At 34.4% G+C, this 23,483-nt stretch overlaps 2 protein-coding genes across 7 annotated transcripts in view; both read left to right on the top strand.

Annotated features, from left to right (window-relative positions):
• LOC108713304 (protocadherin gamma-A4) overlaps positions 1 to 23,483 on the top strand; it is a 203,329-nt gene that overhangs the window by 15,745 nt on the left and 164,101 nt on the right. Inside the window, exon 1 of one of the 6 annotated variants that reach the window (XM_041588805.1) lies at positions 1,090 to 3,554. The exons of the other annotated variants lie outside the window; for them this stretch is intronic. Coding sequence (XP_041444739.1) covers positions 1,155 to 3,554 — 2,400 coding nt within the window. The 5' untranslated portion in view covers positions 1,090 to 1,154. Of the gene's footprint in view, positions 1 to 1,089; positions 3,555 to 23,483 lie in introns of those variants that run through there. 6 annotated transcript variants of the gene reach the window in all.
• LOC108712426 (protocadherin gamma-B1) lies at positions 11,524 to 14,177 on the top strand. The gene has a single exon (XM_018254640.2). The coding sequence runs from the start codon at positions 11,688 to 11,690 to the stop codon at positions 14,175 to 14,177; it is 2,490 nt and encodes an 829-aa protein (XP_018110129.2). The 5' UTR covers positions 11,524 to 11,687.

The following is a 23,483-nucleotide window of genomic DNA, read 5'->3' as shown; positions in this document are numbered from 1 at the left end:
AGTAAAATTTACGATTTTTACTGATTATGTTTTATATTGTATTTATTACAGGTGGAATAGGATGCACTTTTACACATATTATTATGTACTGATGTATACATGTTTATGAATTTTAACACAATGGATACAAATGGTTAATAATCTTTTTCTATGTATATTTGATGACCACCACTAGGGGTCACAAGTAGTTTGCCTATAAATTTTGTATAGTCTCTCTGGTTGATTGTCACTGAGGAAGGACCATACGGTCCTGAAACGTTTGATCACTGTGAAGTCTTGTGAGCACAATGGAATAAAGTTTGGGATTCCCCCGCTTTTCCTCATTTTTGCACTATAACTTTTCCAGATTACAATTCACCGGAGTTTATGGACATTTTTCACATGACTTTTTTTGTGCAAAATACCTTGGAGTTTTTTCATGGTGAAAGATTCTGTGGCAAAATTCTGAAAATATTAGTTGGTGGCGAACTGTGAAATTATGCCACAATTCCATATTTATATAGCATATACCGCAATTCATAAACCATTCTTTAACACCATATGCTTTGAGTTAGCCCACAATATAGGCAGATTTATTATTATTTGTAGTTGCTTTTTTGCTGAGATTTGTACAAATTGCAATCTTAAATTAATCAACAGAATTTCTCTCTGTGATTTAAAATCTTAAAAAACTAAATATAAACAGCTATTCATCTTCTAGAATATAGGATAATTGGGTTTTTGCTGCAATTGCATTTTTGCCAGCAATCTTATTTTTTACCGTAATGTAACACAATTTAAAGATTTTTATTAGATATAAAATAACGGGGAAAAACACAATTTTGCTCAGTAGTGAAAATCAGTAAAATTGTCCTTATGTGTTAATATCCTGAACTGATATTTAAATTAACAAAATATGAATTTTATTTGTAAAACAAGGCTTTTCATAGAGTAACATTTATAAAGAATGTACTTCTTCGTGCTGCAGTACCACATTTTCACCTCAGAGCGCCGCTGTTCGCCAATAAGTAGAATTATCCTGAACCAAATACCACTGCAGAGCTGCAAGAAGAAAAACATTCTCTGGATTTTCTCATGAAGAAAGAGTATTATATTTGTCTTCTCAAAGGATTAAATTTCACTTCTAGAAGATTTCATAAATTTCAAAAGCTGAGATGAAAACCCACAAGACACAATGGCAAGTAACATTTTCATTCTTATTCTCATGGATGTGTCATTCAGTCTCTGGACAGCTTCATTATTCTATTGCTGAAGAACTGGGAAAAGATTATGTTATTGCAAATATTGTGAATGATCTTGGATTAGATATTAAAGAGGTTGTAGCTCGGAAATTTAGTATTGTTTCCCATGCTTCTGAACAATATTTTTCTGTGCATTTAGAAAATGGTAACCTCTATGTAAAAGACAGGATAGACAGAGAAAGACTGTGTCGGACTGCACCTACCTGCTTCCTAACTTTTGATGCAGTCATTGAAAATCCCTTAAATATTTTTATTGTCAAAATTGAAATTCAGGATATAAACGATAATTCTCCAATTTTTTTTCCTGACATCATCACCTTAGAAATTATTGAGTCAACAACAGCGGGAACTCATTTGGTTTTACAAAATGCAGAAGATCCAGATATTGGCATTAATGCTGTTCAGTCATATAGACTCAGTGACAATCAGTATTTCAGATTGAATGAAAAGACAAACAGTGATCTGAGTAAAACTCCAGAGCTTGTGTTAGAGAAAGCTCTAGATCGTGAGACACAAAGTAATCATGAATTAGTCTTAACAGCATCTGATGGGGGAAACCCGTTAAGGACTGGAACTGCTTTAATTAGAATTATTGTTACTGATTCCAATGACAACTTACCTGTGTTCACTCAAGAAATATATAAAGTCAGCATAAGTGAAAGCACACCTATTAATTCCACTGTAATTATTTTAACTGCAACAGACAAAGATGATGGTACAAATGCACAGATCACATATTCCATCAGCAAAACATCAGAAAACATTCATACTAGTATTTTTAATATAAATCCTGTAAATGGAGAAATTACAACAAAAGGAGATTTGGATTTTGAAGCCATGGAACATTATGAAATGTCAGTACAAGCTAAAGATGGAGGTGGCTTGGTAGCACAATCCAAAGTCTTAATAGAAATTCTAGATGAAAATGACAATGCACCTAAGATATCCATTAGATCACTATCTACTCCTATTCCTGAGAACTCAGCTCCTGGCACTTTGATAGCGCTGATTGAGGTCCATGATCAAGACTCTGGAGAAAAAGGAAAAGTTGACTGTCAGATAATTGGCACATCACCCTTTCAGTTACTTACATCCTCCAGTAGATATTACAAACTTGTAAATACGTTTTTTTTGGACAGAGAGAAGGTACCATGGTATAATATTACTATACTTGCTACAGACAGAGGATCTCCTCAACTTTCCACCATAAAATTCATCAAGCTGGATATATCAGATGTTAATGATAATCCCCCAGCATTTGTAAAACCTACATTTGTGGCCTATTTGCCTGAAAACAATCTTCCAGGAGCATCAATATTTAACATCCGTGCATCAGATCCTGATTCTGGAGATAATGCTAAAATCATTTATTCAATTTCTAACATGAATACAGAGGATTTTCCTGTGTCTCCATATTTCTCAATTAATATAGAGACTGGAGTTCTTTATGCTCAGCGATCATTTGATTATGAGCAGCACAAGGGGTTTCAAATTAACATAATGGCAAAAGACAATGGATCTCCGCCTTTGAGTAGTAATGTAACCTTGATTATCCATATAATAGATCAGAATGATAATATGCCCAAAATATTGTATCCATCAACAGAAGGAGGTGGTTCTCTTTTTTTTGAGATGGTTCCTTTTGCCTCAGAGCAAGGTTCTTTAGTAACAAAGGTTATTGCGGTGGATGCTGACTCTGGACACAACTCTTGGCTTTCTTACCATTTTATACAAACATCAGAACCATCCCCATTCAGCATCAGTCAGCAAACAGGTGAAATCTATACATCACGTAGGTTTCAGGAGAGGGATATTTTGAAGCATAAGGTGGTTGTTATGGTAAAAGACAACGGGGACCCTTCTCTCTCAGCAACAGTTACCTTAAGCCTTTTTGTGGGTGATTATTTTCAGCAAGCGATCCCCAAACTCAATAACCAGTTTAATGATGGAGAGCCTTCCTCAAACATGCAAAACTTATACTTAGTCATTGCACTTGCTTTAATTTCCTTGTTATTTATCATAACTGTCATGTTGGTGATTGTCTCAAAATGTAAAGAGTCAAATTCCCCACCAGAATTTCCATCTATAAACACAAATTTGTATTCCCAATTTGACCCGAGGATGCTTTCAAATTACAACAATGGGACTTTGAGCCTTCCCTATGCCTATAATGTTTGCGTAGCTTTGGATTCCTCTGAAAGTGACTTTGGTTACCTAAAGTCCAATCCAGATGTCCCTGTAGACAATCTTATCGATGCTGATGATACAGGACTTGGAAATGAGAGTTCGAAAGAGACTTTGTCACCAGTGGAGGTGAGTTATTCTCATACAGAGCACTGCATTTAAATGATTTAAAAATACTTTTTCTTTATTGGTAGCTATATACTGTATATGTTTATGTTGATAGGATCCTTAGTTTAAGGCAATTACAGTTTACAAACAAGTATAAAATGAGAAGCAACAATATGTTATATATTTGTTTTTTTTATTGTGTATGAAAACAGAGATACATGGGGTACAGTTATATCATAGATAACTTTAATAAAATTAAACATTCATCTGTGGATAGAGGGTTTTTAGTGCAAAGCAATAGATTCATAAGATCTTGGTCAGGACCTAATAATGGGCCCCCATGCTATTTAAGACAGGTGTTGATAATGCACTTTAGCAACATGATTTTTTAAAGTACTGCATAAATGGGGTGTACTGCCATTTTTTGCATCAACATAAACTTTATACCCTGGAAAAAATGAAAAAGGACTGAGGTATGTAATAACATTTTTAAAATTTGTGTAAAGTTTTGTAAATCATACAGGCATGGGACCTGTTATCCAAAATACTCGGGACTTGGGGTTTTCTGGATAACGGGTCTTTCCATAATTTTGATCTTCAAACCTTAACTTTACTAGAAAATCATGAAATAATCCAATTAGGATTAATGATATCCTAATTTGAATCAAGTACACTGTACTGTTTTATTAAAGTAACCTTAGCTGCTAAGGGGTTAATTTACCTAATGCCTCTGAAGGGTTAACTTTTTTGGATTTTTGTTAAAAAAAGCCTGAACTTAAAAATCGACTTTTAATGAATGTTTTTCATTACTTCATAGTTTGACTATTTTTTTAAATTCAAATTTTTATTGAAAGCATATACGATGCAATAAAACAAAGCAAACATAGTGGCATGGTAACTATGTAAAAAATTACCCAACAATTAAATAATTTCTTAGCTCGTCATCTGGAAATATTTGGGGGGAGGGGTGTGTTAGGGCATAGATGGGGAGTGTGGAGATTATTAATCGTGTGCTGACTTGTTTTTCATTTATATCCAGCTCAATCTCTGAGCCAGTGTGAAATAAAGCTTAACTGTCTAACATTTTGTTTGGCTATCAGGCAGGTATAGTGCTCATGGGGGGATCTTCTTGTGAGCATAAGTGTTCAAATGTAGATGGGGCGATTCAGTATTGGAAATAATGCTGAATTGGGAAGAACTAATAATGATAAATTGGTGAGAAGGGGTTAGTTTTTATTAGCTGACCTTTATTACTGAGTTTGCCTTTATCAGTTTAACTTTTTAACAATTTGCTATCTGTCGCAGATACTACTTTTGGCATAGAGATCATACCGAATAAGTAACACCATTCAAAGAGCATAAAGTGATTTAAACTATTCTACAAAATGTGTTAAAATACAGTGCTGAAATATGCTTAATTTTAAAAATAAAAATTTTATTTCTAAATTAATACAATATTTACATTACATTGGCGTTATTGGTTAGTGTTGTAGTACCACATTTTGGCCTCAGAGCATCACTGTCCACTTACACTAGGAGTGCCCATACTTACTAATGCAGGGTCTACTTTTAGTGATGATGTTCCATTATGATCTACATAATATCACTGTTAGCATTCTGTTCCATGGAAAATATTACTTTAATATTGCTTTAGAAGATAATTTTTATTACTATTTTTAAAAAACAACTATTTCTTATGTAATAATAACAGAATAAATAGCTGAATGAAAATAATAAAACAGATGGGTAATTTAGTCAAGCTGTTTGTTGACAGAGTCTTGAGATCTATTGATCACCAACTAAAGGTCTACTGGTAGATCTCAATCTACCTTTTGAACACGCCTGACCTACACAGTATAAGGAGGATGATTCTTACATTAAAAACACTGCAGGACTGAAAGGAAAAAGACATTTTCTGGATTTTTTCATTGGAAAGGATACTGTATTTGTCTCCAAAAAGAAATAAAATTGACTACTAGAAGATTTCAAATACAAAGACTAAGATGAAAACCCAACAAGCACAGGCATACAAGGAATGCAAATGGCAAGTAACATTTTCATTCTTGTTACTATTGCTTTGTCATTCAGTCTCTGGGCAGCTTCGTTATTCTATTGCTGAAGAACTGAGAAAATATTCTGTCATTGAAAACATTGTAAATGATCTTGGATTGGACATTATATCTAGTGGACAGCACCTTCCTGCTTCCTGGTGGCCTTTCATGGTTTCATAAATGCAAGAGGTACTGTATGATATTATTGGAACTTCCTTCCTTGTTGGAATTTGATTTGTGTGACAATGATTGATAAACATAAGTAATATGTTACAATGGATAAAAATATACCAGTTACCTGAAATGTTTCTTACATTTCCGATATGTTGTACCAGAATTAACTAAAAACCAATGTATTAATGTATGTATATATATATATATATATATATATATATATATATATATATATATATATATATATATACAGATCCGCAATGGTGCACTCCACAATGAGATGGGTACTCGCCTAGGTGCTGGTAACGAAATTGTATACAATACTTGAAAAAAAGACCGCACTCACAGGACTTTCGCAAAAGAATAAGCCCCCATGGGCTGTGACATTTATTCCTCAACGTTTCGGCTAGTACACTCTAGTACTAGCCGAAACGTTGAGGAATAAATGTCACAGCCCATGGGGGCTTATTCTTTTGTGAAAGTCCTGTGAGTGCGGTCTTTTTTTCAAGTATTGTATATATATATATACAGGTTTAGGATCCCTTATCCAGAAACCCGATATCCAGAAAGCTCCGAATTACGGAATGGCTGTCTCCCATAAACTCCATTTTATCCAAATAGTCCAAATTTTTAAAAATGATTTCCTTTTTCTCTGTAATAATAAAAAAATCACAAATCAGCAAAACATCTGGCAACAATCTTCATACAAGTACTGTATGTTTAGTATTAATTCTACCAGTGGAAAACTTAAGACAAAACAAATTATTAATAGAAGTTCTAGATGAGAATGACAATGTGCCTGACATATTCATGATATCTTTTTCATCCATAATTCCTGAGGATTCATCTTCTGGTACTTCTATTGCTCTGATTAAAATTCATGACCAGGAGAAAATGGAGAAGTTGACTGTCATCTTTTGGGAACAAGAACATTTCATCTACATACAACAGATACTACAAAATAATTACTACTGGTTCCTTGGACAGAAGGAAGTTCCATCGTATAATATCACTATTCAGACCACTGACAGAAGATCTCCTCGACTTTCAAATAGTAAACTTATTAAGTTGGATATATATCAAATGTAAATGACAATGCATCAGGGATGCAAACATCAGATATTGATACTGGAGATAACGCTAAAGTTATTTATTCAATGTATAACACAAATACAAATGATTATTCCATGTCCTCTTTTTTTTCCATAAACATAGAAACTGTTCAGAAATCCTTTCATTATGAGCAGCACAAGGAGTTTCAAATGAAAGTCTATGCAAAAGACTATGGATCACCATCCCTGAGCTGCAATGCAAGTTTAACAATACATATAATAGTTCAAAATGATACTGTTCCAAAATTGTTGTATCCAACTTCATAAAGTGTTGAATCTTTCTTTGAGCTGGTTCCTGTGGCTTCTGAGCAAGGAACTTTGATAACTAAAATTGTTGCATTGGATGCAATGCCTGGACATAATGCCTGGCTGTCATATCATGTTATACAAGGACCCAAACCATATTTCTTTAGTATTAGTCAGCACCCTGGTGAAATCAGAACTTCACACATATTTCAAGATATTGTGAAGCATAAGCTGATAGTTATGGATAATGGAGTGTCGCCATCTCTCTCAGAAACAGTTACATTAAGCCTTATTGTAGCAGATCATTTTCAGAAGGTTGTTCCCAAACTCAGCAATCAACTTAGTGATGCTGATTCTCCATCAAATTTATACATAAACTATACTTGGTAGTTGCACTTGTTTTGATTTTTTAGATATTTATTTTATCTGTAATGTTGGTGATTATATCAAAATGCAAGGAATCAACCCCTTACTCAGCCTTTGGACCTGTAAGTACCAACCTGTATTCTCATGCTGATACCAGGATCATTTCTAAATATAATAATGGGACACTGTCACTTCCACATTCCTACAATGTTTGTGTGACGATGAATGCATATGAAAGCGACTAAGAAGGGAAGGGAATAAGGACTTTGTTTTGCCTTCTTGTATTCATTAGATAAAGAGAGCAGAAACGCAAGTTAAGCAAATATACTGTATATATATCTCACTGATAACTGTCTCTGAAAAGAGAGTTATCTCATTTATGATTGTCCAGTAACTGGATATATATCTGATTTGTAATCACATCTCACTGATATTTAATAATTACTTTATGTACCTAGTTCAGTAGTGTTCTTATAATATATGCTGTATCAAATCAAATGTTGTTTTTCACGCTGAATATTAAGAGGCCTATAAAGCAGCTAAAAATATTACAGGTAAAATAGACATTACCCCCTCGACATTAACTTACCGAAAAACCCATACGAGGCCTTGATGAGTTTGCCACCAAAGGGAGTTCTGAAACTAAAATGCAAGTTGCTGAATCATATCTTCTTAGCGGCTAGGCAAACTATAGCCAAATGCTGGAAGTCCCCGACTATAAACTACAATATGTTCAAAAATAAGATTGATTGGATTTATGTAAATGAGCGTTTAACAGGGCTAACACTTGATAAGACGACAACAATACAAAAAATATGGGAACCATGGGTTAGATACAGATTTGGAGATGCACCAACAGTGTAGACCTAACAAAAAGAGCTCCTTCACTCATTATACTCTATCCAGCTTAGAAAACTAGGACAAACATTGGAATGTCTCCTCTAGTTTGGTTAAAATTTATGTTTATTGGTAATACAAATTGCGTTATTGAACGACACAGTGATGTTTTTCGGTCCAAAACAAGTACAATACAGGGTCATTTCAGTAGGCTTGTTATGTCATTTGTAATAATGCAAGACTTTGATAATGTCTAGAAACAACTACTCAATTGTTATATTACATGTAACCTCAAATTGCATACAGGAAACTAAACACTGGATGTTATTGTGACACTATTTCCAGCGTATGATGTAGCAAACAGTTTGCTTTCTTGATATTGTGACCACTGTTCTTAAGCTTGTATAATATTATGAATATCACATAATATGTATGTATGAACGTCACTGATGGTATGTTTATAAATAAAAATATTTATAAAAAAAATAGACATCACCCATCAGTGAGTGAAATATTGAATTTATTCAATATACATATAATTTAAATATTTGGACATAACCATTTTAAAATGACTGGTCATAAAAGTAATTTAAACTGTAAACAATACAATTGCAGGATCACTGTGCCATGACTTTTCACCAGTAATATAAGCATGTTAATACTATTGTTTTTTTACTTGGGCTGCAGACTTGTATTAGGGACATGAGACTGGATTATGGAATAGAGTATGGAATAGAGTATGGAATAGAGTATGGAATAGAGATGTAACAATCTGTACTACCATACCATCTTTGGCTTTGTATTAATATGAAAGGCAGAGCTTTAGTCAAGCCTACATCTTCTAAAATGTATTTTTTCTATCAGGTCAGGACACTGTGTCACTCCCCTGCCCATACAGTAGGCACACCACATTATACATTCCATTGGAATATTTTCAATGAGTAGAAAATAAGAAAATAGAAAAAAATATTCATTATATATTTTCTCTACTTCTCACTAAAAACTGATGCATCTAAGCTGATAATGTCTCTCCAGTGCATTTCATAGCCACCAGTTCACCTGTAGATGTCTCTTTATGACAAATATTTTACTATATGGTTTGCAACTGGGAGGGTATGTGTGAGATTGTGTGGCACTAAATACAAGTGGATCACAGAGTAAACTCAACTCACCATTTATTTTAGGTATAAAAGAGTGTTGTCGTGTATTTCAAATGTTGTTATTAAGCCTGCTTCATTTATATTATCTCACAGAGGCCTAGATTATTTTTTTCTCATGAATACATATAAAGAGAATAATAGTTGGTTTGCTGTTGTATCATTTATGATTCACAAAGTAAAAAGTAATTTAATGAATTTGTATATCAATACTGTAGTTGATACCTATGAAGCAGGACGGTACTCATGCTGGGAAGTATATTGAGTTAAACCATTGTACAAGATGACTGAAAAATCATGACTTCTAATAGTTTAGTAGAGTTTATTAACCTGAATAGGCAGGCTTTTCAAACCTACACATAGTTCTGATTGTATGTTACTCAAAGGTAATTTTTCTAGGTGAAAAAATTAATATTTAGTGCTGTGCTGTGTAAACTCAATAAATGCTACTAGTCTTATCACAGATTATTATTGTATGTTAGTTGTGTTATACCGTATAAAAAACATTAAAGTTCCCAGAATTCCTTTGATATATGTTAGATTTATTGGTTCTCGTCGCCTCCTTACCTACAGTTTCCTCTTCCTGTGTGTGTGATATCCATTTTTACGAATGCATGCATTAAAGTGAATTAATAGTTTTATAAGTTAATTTCTTCTAAAATAAAAAACTTCACCACTCTGCATTAGCATTTGATGTCAAGAACATCTCTGGTAGGTCATCTTATCCCATAAACTTTAGAGAGTTACTCTGTGCAGTTCTCACATTTCATTTTCTCTTTGTTAGCTAAGGAATGCTAATTGCTAAGATTTGAAATTTAGAGCTATTGTAATTGTTTTCCACTGTATGAAACACCTTAACATATATATATATATATATATATATATATATATATATATATATATATATATATATATATATATATATATATATATATATAAAGACTGTAGTATTTTATAGTGACATGCTAATCTGTAAACATTTATTTAAGACTTGTATTTTTTCCTGTATTTTTGGATATAAAAATTATTTATTTTGTAAGGTTTCTTACATAGGTGCACTGGTGCATTGATATAAACTTTAACATTTGCAAATGTGTTTCTACTGATGGATGGGGTAACTAATACTCATATTGATAATATGATATTAATAATATAATCCAAAAGTATCGCCAACAGAAGATGCAAATCACATGGAAGTTATTGTCTGGAAATTTAGAGTGCTACATTTCAGGAAACAATCACCCAAAAGAAGGTCTATTTCTTCATTTATACATGTAAATGGCTATGGCGAACCTTCCGTTCTCCCTCCTGTTCTCCTGTGTTGTGACTGACAACAAAAGATAATGTTCAAATAGCCACTTTTCTGTCTCTGTTTCTTTTAATAGTGCATCATACATAGCGTTCCTCCCTGTACAGTTTCAATACCTCCAATGACATTATTATGGGATATTTCCATTCCATCAAGTACAAGGGCTTTCCATTCATCGTTCTTCTCAATGTGCATGCCATTATTTTGTCATCTTGTTTCTAAAGTATAAGAATCAGTTTAGCCAAATATAAATTGTGTTAAAAATGTTTTCTCATGTATTAAAATTGTTTTGTTATCAATATACAGTATATATGTATTTCAATAATTAAGTACTTTTGCCCCCCAAAAAAATGTATTAAAGGGTAATCTGGAAAACAGATATTTAAAAAGGTATGTTTAAAGTTTAGTAAACTATACCAGGCATCTGTTGTACAAAATTAATTCTTAAATTAGCACTAGATGTATTTTGCTGCAGCAATGGGAAACAAGATCACATATGTGTTTTAAAATGGAGTTTCTTTCATTTAATAAATAAACATGCATTACATTACTCAAATAAGTATGCAAAGTAAAGATGTTTGGGTAAAAATAAAGCTTTCAACACAAGCATTGCTGAAAAGAATTATCCAGTACTGCAGTACCACATTTGCACCTCAGAGCGCCGCTGTTTACCAATAAGGAGAAGAATACAGAAGTGAAAAACCAGAATTATCCATACCACTCACTTACATTGCAGATCTGCAGAAGGAAGACAGACATTTTCTAGAGTCTCCCATTCACAGAAAACAATATAAATATCTTTGCTGCCTTAAGGAAATGATTTCAAATCATATTTTATACTGCTACTGAACCTTTGTACCGGAAAAAAAAGAATTCCTTCCAGAAGATTTCATTTACTGAATATGGCTGAGATGCAAATCCAGAAAGCACAGACATACAAGGGAATCAGACGGCAAGTAATATTTTCATTCTTGTTCTTGTTGCTTTGTCATTCAGTCTCTGGTCAGCTTCATTATTCTATTGCTGAAGAACTGAGAAAGGGTTCTGTAATAGCAAATTTTACAAAAGATCTTGGATTAGATATTAATGAGCTTTCCTCCAGAAGATTTCGTATTGTTTCCCGTGTTTCTGAGAAATATTTTTCTGTAGATCTAAATAATGGAAATTTATTTGTTAAAGATAGGATAGACAGAGAGACTCTGTGTAGGACAACAGCTACCTGTGTCCTAATCTTTGATGCAATGGTAGCAAATCCTCTTAATGTTTTCCCTGTCAAAATTGAAATTCAGGATATAAATGATAATCCCCCAAAGTTTTTTCCTGATATTATTCATTTAGAAATCACTGAAGGTACTGCAGTAGGGACTCACTTGGCATTACAAAATGCAGAGGATCCTGATATTGATATTAACACAATACAAACATACAGGCTCAGTGACAATCAATATTATACACTGGATCAAAAATCCGAGAGTAGTTTTCCTGAGCTGGTTTTAGAGAATCCTCTAGATCGTGAGATGCAAAATACTCATGAGTTAACCCTAATGGCCTTTGATGGGGGGAACCCTGTAAGAACTGGTACTGCTTTAATTAAAATGACAGTTACTGATGTCAATGACAATGTGCCTGCATTTACCCAAGCTGTGTATAAAGCAAGCATTAGTGAAAATAGCCCAGTTAATACTACAGTTCTTTATGTAAATGCAACTGACAAAGATGAAGGTATAAATGCACAGATCACATATTCCTTTAGTAAAACATCAGAAAACAGCTTTCATACAAGTATGTTTAATATTAATCCTTCAAATGGTGAGATTACAACTACAGGAAATATAAATTTTGAGGTGACAAGACATTATGAGATGTCTGTACAAGCCAAAGATGGAGGTGGCTATATTGCCCACTCAAAAGTGTTAATAGAAATTACAGATGAAAATGACAATGCACCAGAGATGGCCATTGCCTCCTTATCTTCTCCTGTTCCTGAGGATTCCGCTCCTGGCACTGTCATAGCACTGATTGAAGTTCATGATCAAGACTCAGGGGAAAATGGAGAAGTTGACTGTCAAATAGTGGGAACAGTGCCTTTCCAATTAGATTCATCAGCTGGCAGGTTTTATAGAATTGTCACTACAAGTACACTGGACAGAGAGAAGATACCCTGGTATAATATCACAATTGTGGCAACAGATAAAGGGTCTCCTCAACTCTCCAGTAGGAAATTCATCAGACTGGATATATCTGATGTTAATGACAATTCACCAGTGTTTATTAAATCAAATTATGCTACTTATTTGCTTGAGAACAATATACCTGGAGCTTCAATATACAGAATACAAGCATCAGATCTTGATACGGGAGATAATGCAAAAGTTATTTATTCAATTTCCAGCATGGATAATGAGGATTTCCCTGTCTCCTCTTATTTTTCAATTAATATAAAGACTGGGGTTTTATATGGTCAGCGATCGTTTGATTATGAGCAGCTCAAGGAATTTCAAATACAAATAACAGCTAAAGACAACGGATTCCCTTCTCTGAGTAGTAATACAACATTAACTATCCATGTACTAGATCAGAATGATAACGCACCAATAATTTTATATCCATCAATGGGAAACAGTGGTTTGGTTTTGTTTGAAATGGTCCCTTTTTCCTCTGAGCAAGGTTCTTTAATCACAAAAGTGGTGGCTGTGGATGCAGACTCTGGACATAATTCTTGGCTTTCTTATCATTTCATGCAGATGTCAGAATCACCCCCCTTTGCCATTAGTCAGCACACTGGAGAAATAAGGACATCCCGTGTATTTCAGGAAAAAGATGTGTTGAAACATAAGGTGGTGGTTGTGGTAAAAGATAATGGAGACCCATCTCTATCAGCAACAGTAACAATAAGCCTCATTGTGGCAGATCATTTTCAACAGGTGGTCCCCAAACTCAAAAATCAGTCCAGCGGTGAATTTCCTCCTTCTAATTTACCAGTCTATTTGGTAATTGCACTTGCACTTATTTCCTTGCTCTTTATTATAACTGTTACCTTGGCCATCATATCAAAATGTAAAATGGCAAAACCTTCTCCCTCTTTAGACTTCAGTACAAATCTATATTCTCAAGTTGATCCCAGGATCATTTCCAACTTTAATAATGGGACTTTGCCTCTTCCCTACTCCTACAATGTCTGTGTAGCTTTGGAGTCAACTGAAAATGACTTTACTTTTATGAAGCCAAGCCAGAGTGTTCCCATAGAAAATCTTATTGATGCTGTTGATTCAGGTCTTGGAAATGAAAGTTTAAAAGATACTTTGTCTCCCAGCAGTGCTATACAGGTAAGTCATTCTGATAAAATATATTTATCTATGTTAATAACAAGAAATATATCAAATGAATTATAGTTGTCTTAAACTAGGCCAGCCTAATGCTTTGCCTAATTCTCAATCAAACATTTGTTTAGAACATAAAGAATTTGTAAAAATGTTACCTATACAATGTACAGATGGAGTCACTTACTTTTGAACATTTATCGCGCTGTAACGCTACTGAAGTGGCAGCAAGTGCGATGTGTCACGAAGCCTCATCGTGTTTAGCTCATTTACCCGCATGTAATATCAGTTTCTGCCACTAGAGGCCGCCAAGCACTAAGTAATATGATTAGTTCCGTATGCAGCTAATGGTTGATCAAGGGAGATGACAACAAACTATGCAGTGTATTGTAGTGGTGGCCTAATGGTTTAAGTGCTTACTTTTGACCAAGGGGTTCAGTGTTCAATCCCCGCCATAAGTAACGTTTTAACTAATTTATTTTAAAAAGTAAAATGATTTATATATCATCCTCCCAGACATTTTCCCTCAGCCACCTCCATGTATTTCTCCCTCCCCCAGAATTTCCTCTGCCCAGTGTCTATCTCTGTCCTCCCTATTTTTTTTCCCTCAGCCACCTCTGTCTTTCCCCCTCCCCTATAATTTTTATATATGTGCCAATGGATGTATCTACTTAGTGCTACTGGAGACCTATATAGATGACAATTTGTAAATCATAGAGTGTAGATCAGGCGCCACCTGCTGGCCTATTTTAATTTAAGCTCCTATCTTTTCTGAACGTCGGGGCATCGTGTTTCCCTGCATGTAACGCGAGCAGCGCGTTTATCTTCGTTACAGCGCGCCAGATGTACAATTCCTTCTGGCTTCATCTGTATGTACAGTATGTAATGTAATTTCTTTAAGAAAATGTTATGTTATGATGGAGTATAGTTTCTTACATTAGTTTCAGCTACCGGGAAAATTTAAACAAAAAGTGGTAGTGGGAGCACTTACCGGTCGCCTCACGATCATTCTATGTGCCTCACATCTGCTGCGATCCCAGCAGTCATCCTTGATTAGTAAAACAGTCCAATGATGGAGCACCAGAGAAAATATTTAAAAGATAAAGTTTTATTCCGTCATAATTAAAAATAGAAAAAATACACACTGCATGCCCCTATGGTCCCATGGAGCTTATAGCCCATGGGACCATAGGGGCATGCAGTGTGTATTTTTTCTATTTTTAAGTATGACAGAATAAAATTTAATTTTTTAAATATTTTCTGGTCTCTCTGGAGCTCCATCATTGGACTGTTTCGACTGCCGGGGCAGTTTCTACATTGTTTGGGAATACATGCTTAGCTTGTATGAGCATAACATAGTAACATAGTAACATAGTAAGTTAGGTTGAAAAAAGACACACGTCCATCAAGTTCAACCTTTTAACTTTTTTTTAACCTGCCTAACTGCCAAAAAAAATTCCCAAAATGGCAATCGGAGTAGTCCCTGGATCAAATTGTACCATGAGCTACTGTATCTTCCATAACCCTGTATTCCCTCACTTGCTAAAAAACAATCCAACCCCTTCTTAAAGCTATCTAATGTATCAACCTGTACAACTTATTCAAGGAGAGAATTCCACATCTCCACAGCTCTCATTTTAACAAACCCCTTCCGAATATTTAGGAGGAACCTTTTCTTCTTATCGGAATGGGTGACAGCATACTGTAGACAGAAAAATGTAAATAGATCAGTAAGGTAATGACTGTGTATTGTGTTATCAAATCCCACCATATTACTCATAGTTTATAAACCTTTTATTAAAAGTCTACCAAAGAAGAACTCACCGATTCATATGACTTAGAAGAAGTATGCTTGTTTTAAAAGCATACTGTACATTCACAACTGGAAGTAGAACATAAGTCTTAGTGTAATGTTCTGTGTTAATGCTTAATTTGATGGGAAATGTTTGCATGGAAAAACATGTAAGGCTTTAACAAAAACAAAAATATATATACTATCTACAAAGAACTTCCAATTATGTAATTTTTTTATTGTCAAAAATGATAAATACAGTAAATTTGAGTAAACTCTTTTCTCTGCTGTAATAAGGAGATTTTTGATTTTGTAGCTATATGGTTGAAATAAGTATTTATAGTATGTTTAGCGCTAACATTTAAAAATGACACTTTCTTATGCAATAAAATAGCAATCTTTTTTAATCAAAAATGTTAGCCAATGCATTAATTCAATGAAGAAATGTGGATGCAGAATTAACATTTTGAATAAAGTGGTATGTATTGTGGTATTGTTCTCAAGCCAGATAAAAAGCACCTAATGCATGGTATGCTGGATTTATTGAGAAAACCAATTATCTGGATTTGGAGAAGGGGTTTAAACAGATTAAATATAGACAGATTAAAATATAATGTTAAAAAGATTATTGAAATACAAGCCGCATGGAAAAAAGTTTTCAGTGCTGTAGTTCCCAAACTTATAAAGAGAAGAATATGGAACTGGAAATCCGGCAGCATTCAGTGTACTTGCTCACTATGCAGATCTGTAAAAAAGAAGAAAGACATTTTCTTTTTCTACTGGACTACAAAGTATCTGTATATAAAGGCAATTTGGAAGATTTCTTGTGCTAAAATTGGCTGAGATGAAAATCCCCCCAAGCACAGACATACAAGGGAATCAAATTCTTTCAAATTCATTCTTATTCTCATGGCTTTGTCATGTAGGGGTTATTTACTAAACTCCAAATGCAAACATTTTGAAAAATTCATGATTTTTTTTTAATAAAATTGAACTTTTAAAAATCACTAATTTTTGGAGTTTATTAAACCCTGAGGATGGAAAAATCTGAATCTGAAAATCTGGCATCTCAGACCTGTTGAGGTTGCATATAAATCAATGAAAGAAGTCCCAATAATTTTTTGATGTGTGCTGGGCTTCATGCAATACCAGAAGTTTTTGGGCAAAAATCTGAAAATCTGAAAAACTTGAAGATCTGATTTTTTTGCGCAAAGCAAATTTTCAGGAAAATGTAATAATAAATAAGAGTAAAAAACCTGAGCAGAAAATATTGAGATAAATTTGGACTTTGATAAATAACCCCCGTAGACTCTGGTCAGTTTCATTATTCTATTGCTGAAGAACTGAGAAAAGATTCTGTTATAGCCAATTTTGCAAATGATCTTGGATTAGATATTAAAGATCTCTCTTCCTGACGATTTTGAATTGTTTCTCATGTTGCTGAGAAATATTTTTGTGTAGAAATAAAAACTGGAAATTTATGAAAGACGGAAAAGACAGAGAGACCCGTGTAGAGCAGACATGACTTGTGCCAGTTTTCCAGTTTTATCATATTTTTCAATAAATATAGAAACTGGAGATCTCTATTCTCAGCGATCATTTGATTATGAGCACCATAAATAGTTTCAAATAGAAATAATGGATTCCCATCTCTGAGTAGCAGTGCAACATTGTTTATGTTACATTGCTACTCATTGCTTTGGCCTATGAGCAATGTTCCTTGATGACAAAAGTGGTTGCAGTGGATTCAGACTCTGGAAATAACTCTTGGCTTTCCTATCATTTCATACAAGTGTCAGATCTTCTACACTTTACCATTATTCAGGACAATGGTAAAATTTGGACACTGCACATATTTTAGGAGAAAGATAGTTTGCAGCACAAGGTAGTGGGTAGTAAAGGACAATGGAGAACCATCTCTCTCAGCAACAGTTATATTAAGCCTTGTTGTTGCTGATCATTTTAAGCAAGTGATTCCGAAAAGCAGAAATCAATCAAATGTACTTGATGATTGCAGTCACTTTAATTTCCTTGTTATTTATGTTAACTGTTTGATTTCCTTGTTATTTATTTCAACTGTTGTATGGAAAAATTGAGGTTTTTTTTGCTCTAAAAAGTTTGACTTTTTCCCCTTTCAAACTCAACTAGAAAAATGTGAGGCTTTATAAATAGGCCCTCTAATGTTTATGCTAAAGATACACAAGATGACAGAGGACCTAACCCTGTAAAGTAGTGGTGTAACTAGTGGGAGGTTCAGCAGCAGTAGGGTACAATATCAGTAATTGGAAGCAGATGGCTTATGCATAATGACCTGTTATTTTCTATTTTGCACAGCTGTGTCATACAGTATATGCTTTTGCTGACCAGGTCGACAAAGAGAATGCTTTGTTCAAATGTTTTACTCCCTTTATGTTGTATTTTTTTACTCCCTTTGTGTTCATGTACTTCACATGGAGGAATTTACATTTGTGTTGCCTTAAGAAACTTTTAATGGATTGCTATATGCTAGCATTGTTTTGATGCATTTTTAATATTGAAAATACACAAAACTTAACTTTATTTCCCATAGCCCACTTTCAACAATTCCCAGATCAGTGTGTTAAACTTTGACTGTATTTTTGATTATAGAGCCTATGAAAAATGCCTAAATCAGAGAGGAAAATGGGTGTTTGTTGTCCAATATAAAAACTACATACTGTACCTTTTACTTAAAGATTGGAAAACATGGTAGGATGTCATATTACATTTTTTTTAATTACAAAGTTGCCAAAAAATATACCTCATTTAAGCAAATCTCCAAAAAATGTTAAATGTGCACAGTTTACATTAGCATGGTCGTAATTATCTAATAAAAAATTTTATATTGCAAATGTGTTTTCTTGTTTATGCATCTTTTTTACATTTACCCCCAATAGTATGACAGCATTACACTTGGCATGATTCCTTGATTATTAATTTTAGATTGGTCTTGTTTGTGGAACTAGAGATGTTTCCAGAATTGGGCAGTTGACTACTGGCTATGCACAGTTTGTTTTGTTACCATATTTATTTAAAACCATAAAATATTTAATTTGAGTGGCCTTTGTTACTACTTTTTCTGAGTAGACCCTTGAAAAAAATAAAAAAAAGTATGCAGACATGTATATCTTTAAGTTAAATTTTGAGAGTGTGTTCTGAGAGAGACAAAGTGTTGACTGTATAAAAATGTGAGGCTTGGGGGACTTGTCTTTCCCATGTGCTGATATCTCTCCATATTTGTACTGGTTTCATTCATTGCATGTGTTCTTTCTACTTTTAATGTTGGTCCAAATTTAAATAATGAGTTGTGAAATAATTGGTAATAATAAAATAGTAGCTTAATTAATTTACATTATAATAATTGCAATAAGAAAGGTTATATATTAAAGTGTCCTGAAATATAAATACACTTGTATGTTATGGACAAAAAAAAAACCTTATAGAAACTTGATAACATTGAGTTGGTTTTTCATTGCTGCAATTCCACATAAGCACCTCTGAGCGCCACTGTTGACCAAGAAAGAGAGAAATGTGGAACTGGAAATCTAGAGACATTCAGTATACCTCACACTGCAGATCTGCAGGAGAAAGACAGGCATTTTCTGGAACATTAGACAACACATGCCTATTTTGCATCCCTAAAACTGTGGATTTAAAACAGGGCTTTCAACTGAATTGCAAACTTTGTGCATCAATAAGGAATTGGATTTTCCTATGGCTGCAAAAGAAATACATACTTTTCAGATGTCCCAAGGAATGAGATGGCAAGTAACATTTTCATTGTTATTTTTTTGGCTTTGTCATTTGGTCTCTGGGCAGCTCTATTATACTATTATTGAAGAACTGAGAAAAAGCTCTGTGATAACAAATATTGCTAAAGATCTTGAATTAGACATTAAGGCACTTCAGCCTAGAAAACTTAGCATCGTTTCACCGATTTCAGAGAAATATTTTGCCTTAGATTTAGAAAGTGGAAATTTATATGTGAAAGACAGGATAGACAGGGAGATTCTATGCAGAACAGAAACAACTTGCTTTCTTACCTTTGATGCAGTGCTGGAAAATCCTCTGAATGTTTTCCCTGTCACAATTGAAATTCTGGATTTAAATGATAATCCTCCAGCATTTTTCCTTGACACCATTACTTTAAAGATCAGTGAATCAACAGCAACAGGAACATTTATGGCATTGCAAAATGCAGAAGATCCAGATATTGGCACAAATTCTGTACAATCATACTCACTCAGTGCTAATAACCATTTCACACTGAGAAAAAAATCTAGCACAGATCAGAATACATTTCCAGTACTTGTGCTAGAAAAACCTCTGGATCGTGAGACACAAGAGGTTTATGAATTACTCTTAAAAGCTTCTGATGGTGGAGACCCAGTACAAACTGGTACTGCTATAATAAGGGTTATTGTTACCGATGCCAATGATAATTTACCCATATTCACGCAATCCGTGTATAAAGTCAGCATAAGTGAAAATACTCCAATTAACTCTACAGTACTCTACGTTAATGCAACTGACAAAGATGAAGGTACAAATGCACAAATAACCTACTCTTTCATCAAAACATCAGAAAATGATATTCATGCACCTATGTTTAGTATTAATCCAATAAATGGTGAAATTAAAACACAACAAAATTAGAATTTTGAGTTAACAAGAAATTACGAAATATCAGTACAGGCTACAGATGGAGGTGGCTTTGTGGACCATTCCAAAGTATTATTGGAAATTATCGATGAAAATGACAATACACCTGAGATAACTATTACTTCAATATCTTCTCCTATTCCTGAGGATTCTGAACCTGGTACTGCTATTGCACTCATCAAAGTCCACGATAAAGACTCTGGAGAAAATGGAGAAGTGGAGTGTCAGCTATTGGGTTCAGCACCTTTTCAATTAGTTTCAACGTCCAGTAGTTACTACAGAATTATTACTGCTAGTGCTTTGGACAGAGAGAAAGTTCAATGGTATAACATCACAATTCTTGCTAATGACAAAGGATCACCACAACTGTCCAGCAGAAAGGCCATTATACTGGATATAGCAGATGTTAATGACAATCCACCAGTGTTTTTGAAATCTACATATGTTGCTTATTTGCCTGAGAATAATTTACCAGGGGCTTCAATATACAAGATACAAGCATCTGATATGGACTCTGGAGAAAATGCTAAAGTTATTTATTCAGTTTTTAACAAAAATACAGAGGCCTTTCCAGTGTCTTCATATTTTTCCATCAACATAGAGACTGGTGTTCTCTACGCTCAAAGGTCTTTTGACTATGAGCAGCACAAGGAGTTTGTAATGCATGTACAGGCTAAAGACAATGGATTTCCGTCTTTGAGTAGCAATGCAACATTGATTATTCGGATACTAGACCAAAATGACAATGCACCCAAAATTTTGTATCCCTCCACAGAAAATGGTGACTCATCGATATTCGAGATGGTTCCCTTTGCTTCATTGCAAGGTTCTTTAATAACTAAAGTGGTTGCAGTGGATGCAGACTCTGGTCATAATTCTTGGCTTTCTTATCACTTTATACAAATTTCAGAACCATTTCCTTTCAGTATTAATCAGCAAACAGGTGAAATTAAAACAACACGTGTGTTTCAGGAGAAAGATGTTTTAAAGCATAAAGTGTTAATTATGGTAAAGGACAATGGAGACCCTGTTCTGTCAGCAACAGCTTCATTAAGCCTTGTTGTGGCAGATTACATTCAACAAGTAGTTCCCCAGCTAAGTAACACACTCTCGGATGATAATACACCATTTCAATTGCAAATGTACTTAATGATAGCACTTGCTCTGATATCGTTGCTATTTATTTTAACAATTATTTTGGTGATCATATCAAAATGCAGAGACTCAAAGCCATCCCCAGTTCTTGGTCTTCAAAGTACAAACCTGTATTCTCAAGTTGATCCTGGAATGCTTTCTAGAATTAATAATGGAACTTTGCCTCTTCCCTACTCTTACAATGTGTGTGTGTCTTTGGATCAATCTGAGAGTGACTTTACTTTCATAAAGCCCAAACAAAATGTTCCAGTAGACAATTTGATTGATGCTGATGATTCAGGTCTTGGCAATGAGGGCATAAAAGATGCTCTGACTCCAGCTCCTGCCTGGCAGGTGAGTACCAAAGAACAAAAATTTAAATTTATATATATTAACAATTTAAATGTATGTATACTTATAGTTTACTGAGAGCTTCCTATAATTATCAGCTGTGGAGGAAGTACTGTAGTTCTGCTTTTCTTATTGTGTTAATCATTTTTAGGGGTTTAAAGGCTCTGCATTTAATAAACTTTCAGCAGCACTGGTATCATACATTGCATACAGGTATATGTTGGAATACATTAGTAATAGAATTGTGGAAATATTATGTTTTTTTGTTTAGTTTTATTCTTTGCCAGTGGTTCATACCAGATGTCTCATAATACGCTAACCCAACTGAATATTTACATTTTAACCACTCATAAAATTGTGTGTTTTGTGTTTTATACAGATATCTACTTTCTTTCATGGCTTTAATATACACTATAGGTGTATATTATTGTATATGAATTTCAGGCTGTGATTAATGGCTACTGAAATGCAAATCATACTTTTTTTTACAAAAATATAATTTGAGTTGACTATGTTTATTATTTATTGTAGTTAATGTATCTAATATTGGTTGTGGTGGGGAACAATTGTTATGTCTAACGTTGTTTGCATTGTTTTTAACAATGGCCATAATCTGTAGTTTGTCTCTGGTTGTTATGTGAATACAATATGTTGTATATGTAATTTGAGTTTACATTTTTATTAATGTGCTATTAATGTGAGAACTCACCCTGGTGGTCTAGCGGGGGTGCGACTGGGACACCCATCACGCCCACGGCAGGGACACCCACCATGTCTGCACTCTTCGGTGCCGTCCTCCTGAATGCACATTACTTCTGGGTTTGTGCCACTCTGCTCTATTTGATTCATCTGGAAAATGTCAAACATGATGTCATTGGGTGGTGTGAAGTTTGAATATTTAAAGGGCTTTTTGCTTACTATTTGTTGCCCAATGTAAATGACTATTCCATAGTTCCTAGGTGGGATTCTTTGTATTTCTCAGTTGTTCTTGACCCTGCCTGAAACTGACCAAGTCTTGTTTTCTGCCATTTCCTGATCTCTGCCTGTACTTTGACCATTCTTTTGGATGCTGTCTCGTCTTTGTGAATTTAGAATTCCGACCAAGCCTGTAATCTGGATTACTCTCCTGTCTTCTGATATTCTACTGCTCTGCCCATTTGGTGTTGTCATCTGGCCTGTGACCCGACTACTCTCCTGTCTTCCGATATTGGACTGCTCTGCCCACTTTGTGGTTTGACCCGGCCTGTGACTCCAACTACGCTTCTTGTTCCCCTTCCTGCATGATGTGTGGTTCCCTTGCCCACCCAGAACTCTCTCCCTGGTCCTCTCACGCTAAGACATGGGGGCATCTGATTAGTGGAGGGTTCCTCCCGAAAGGTGGCTGTTATAGAAGGAAGACTGAGCTGCAACTGCGACCTTGG

This window comes from Xenopus laevis, chromosome 3S (genome assembly GCF_017654675.1).
Source record: "Xenopus laevis strain J_2021 chromosome 3S, Xenopus_laevis_v10.1, whole genome shotgun sequence".
Lineage (NCBI taxonomy): Eukaryota > Metazoa > Chordata > Amphibia > Anura > Pipidae > Xenopus > Xenopus laevis.
The sequence above is the reverse complement of the archived record's forward strand: the minus strand, read 5'-3'. Positions and strand labels throughout refer to the sequence as shown.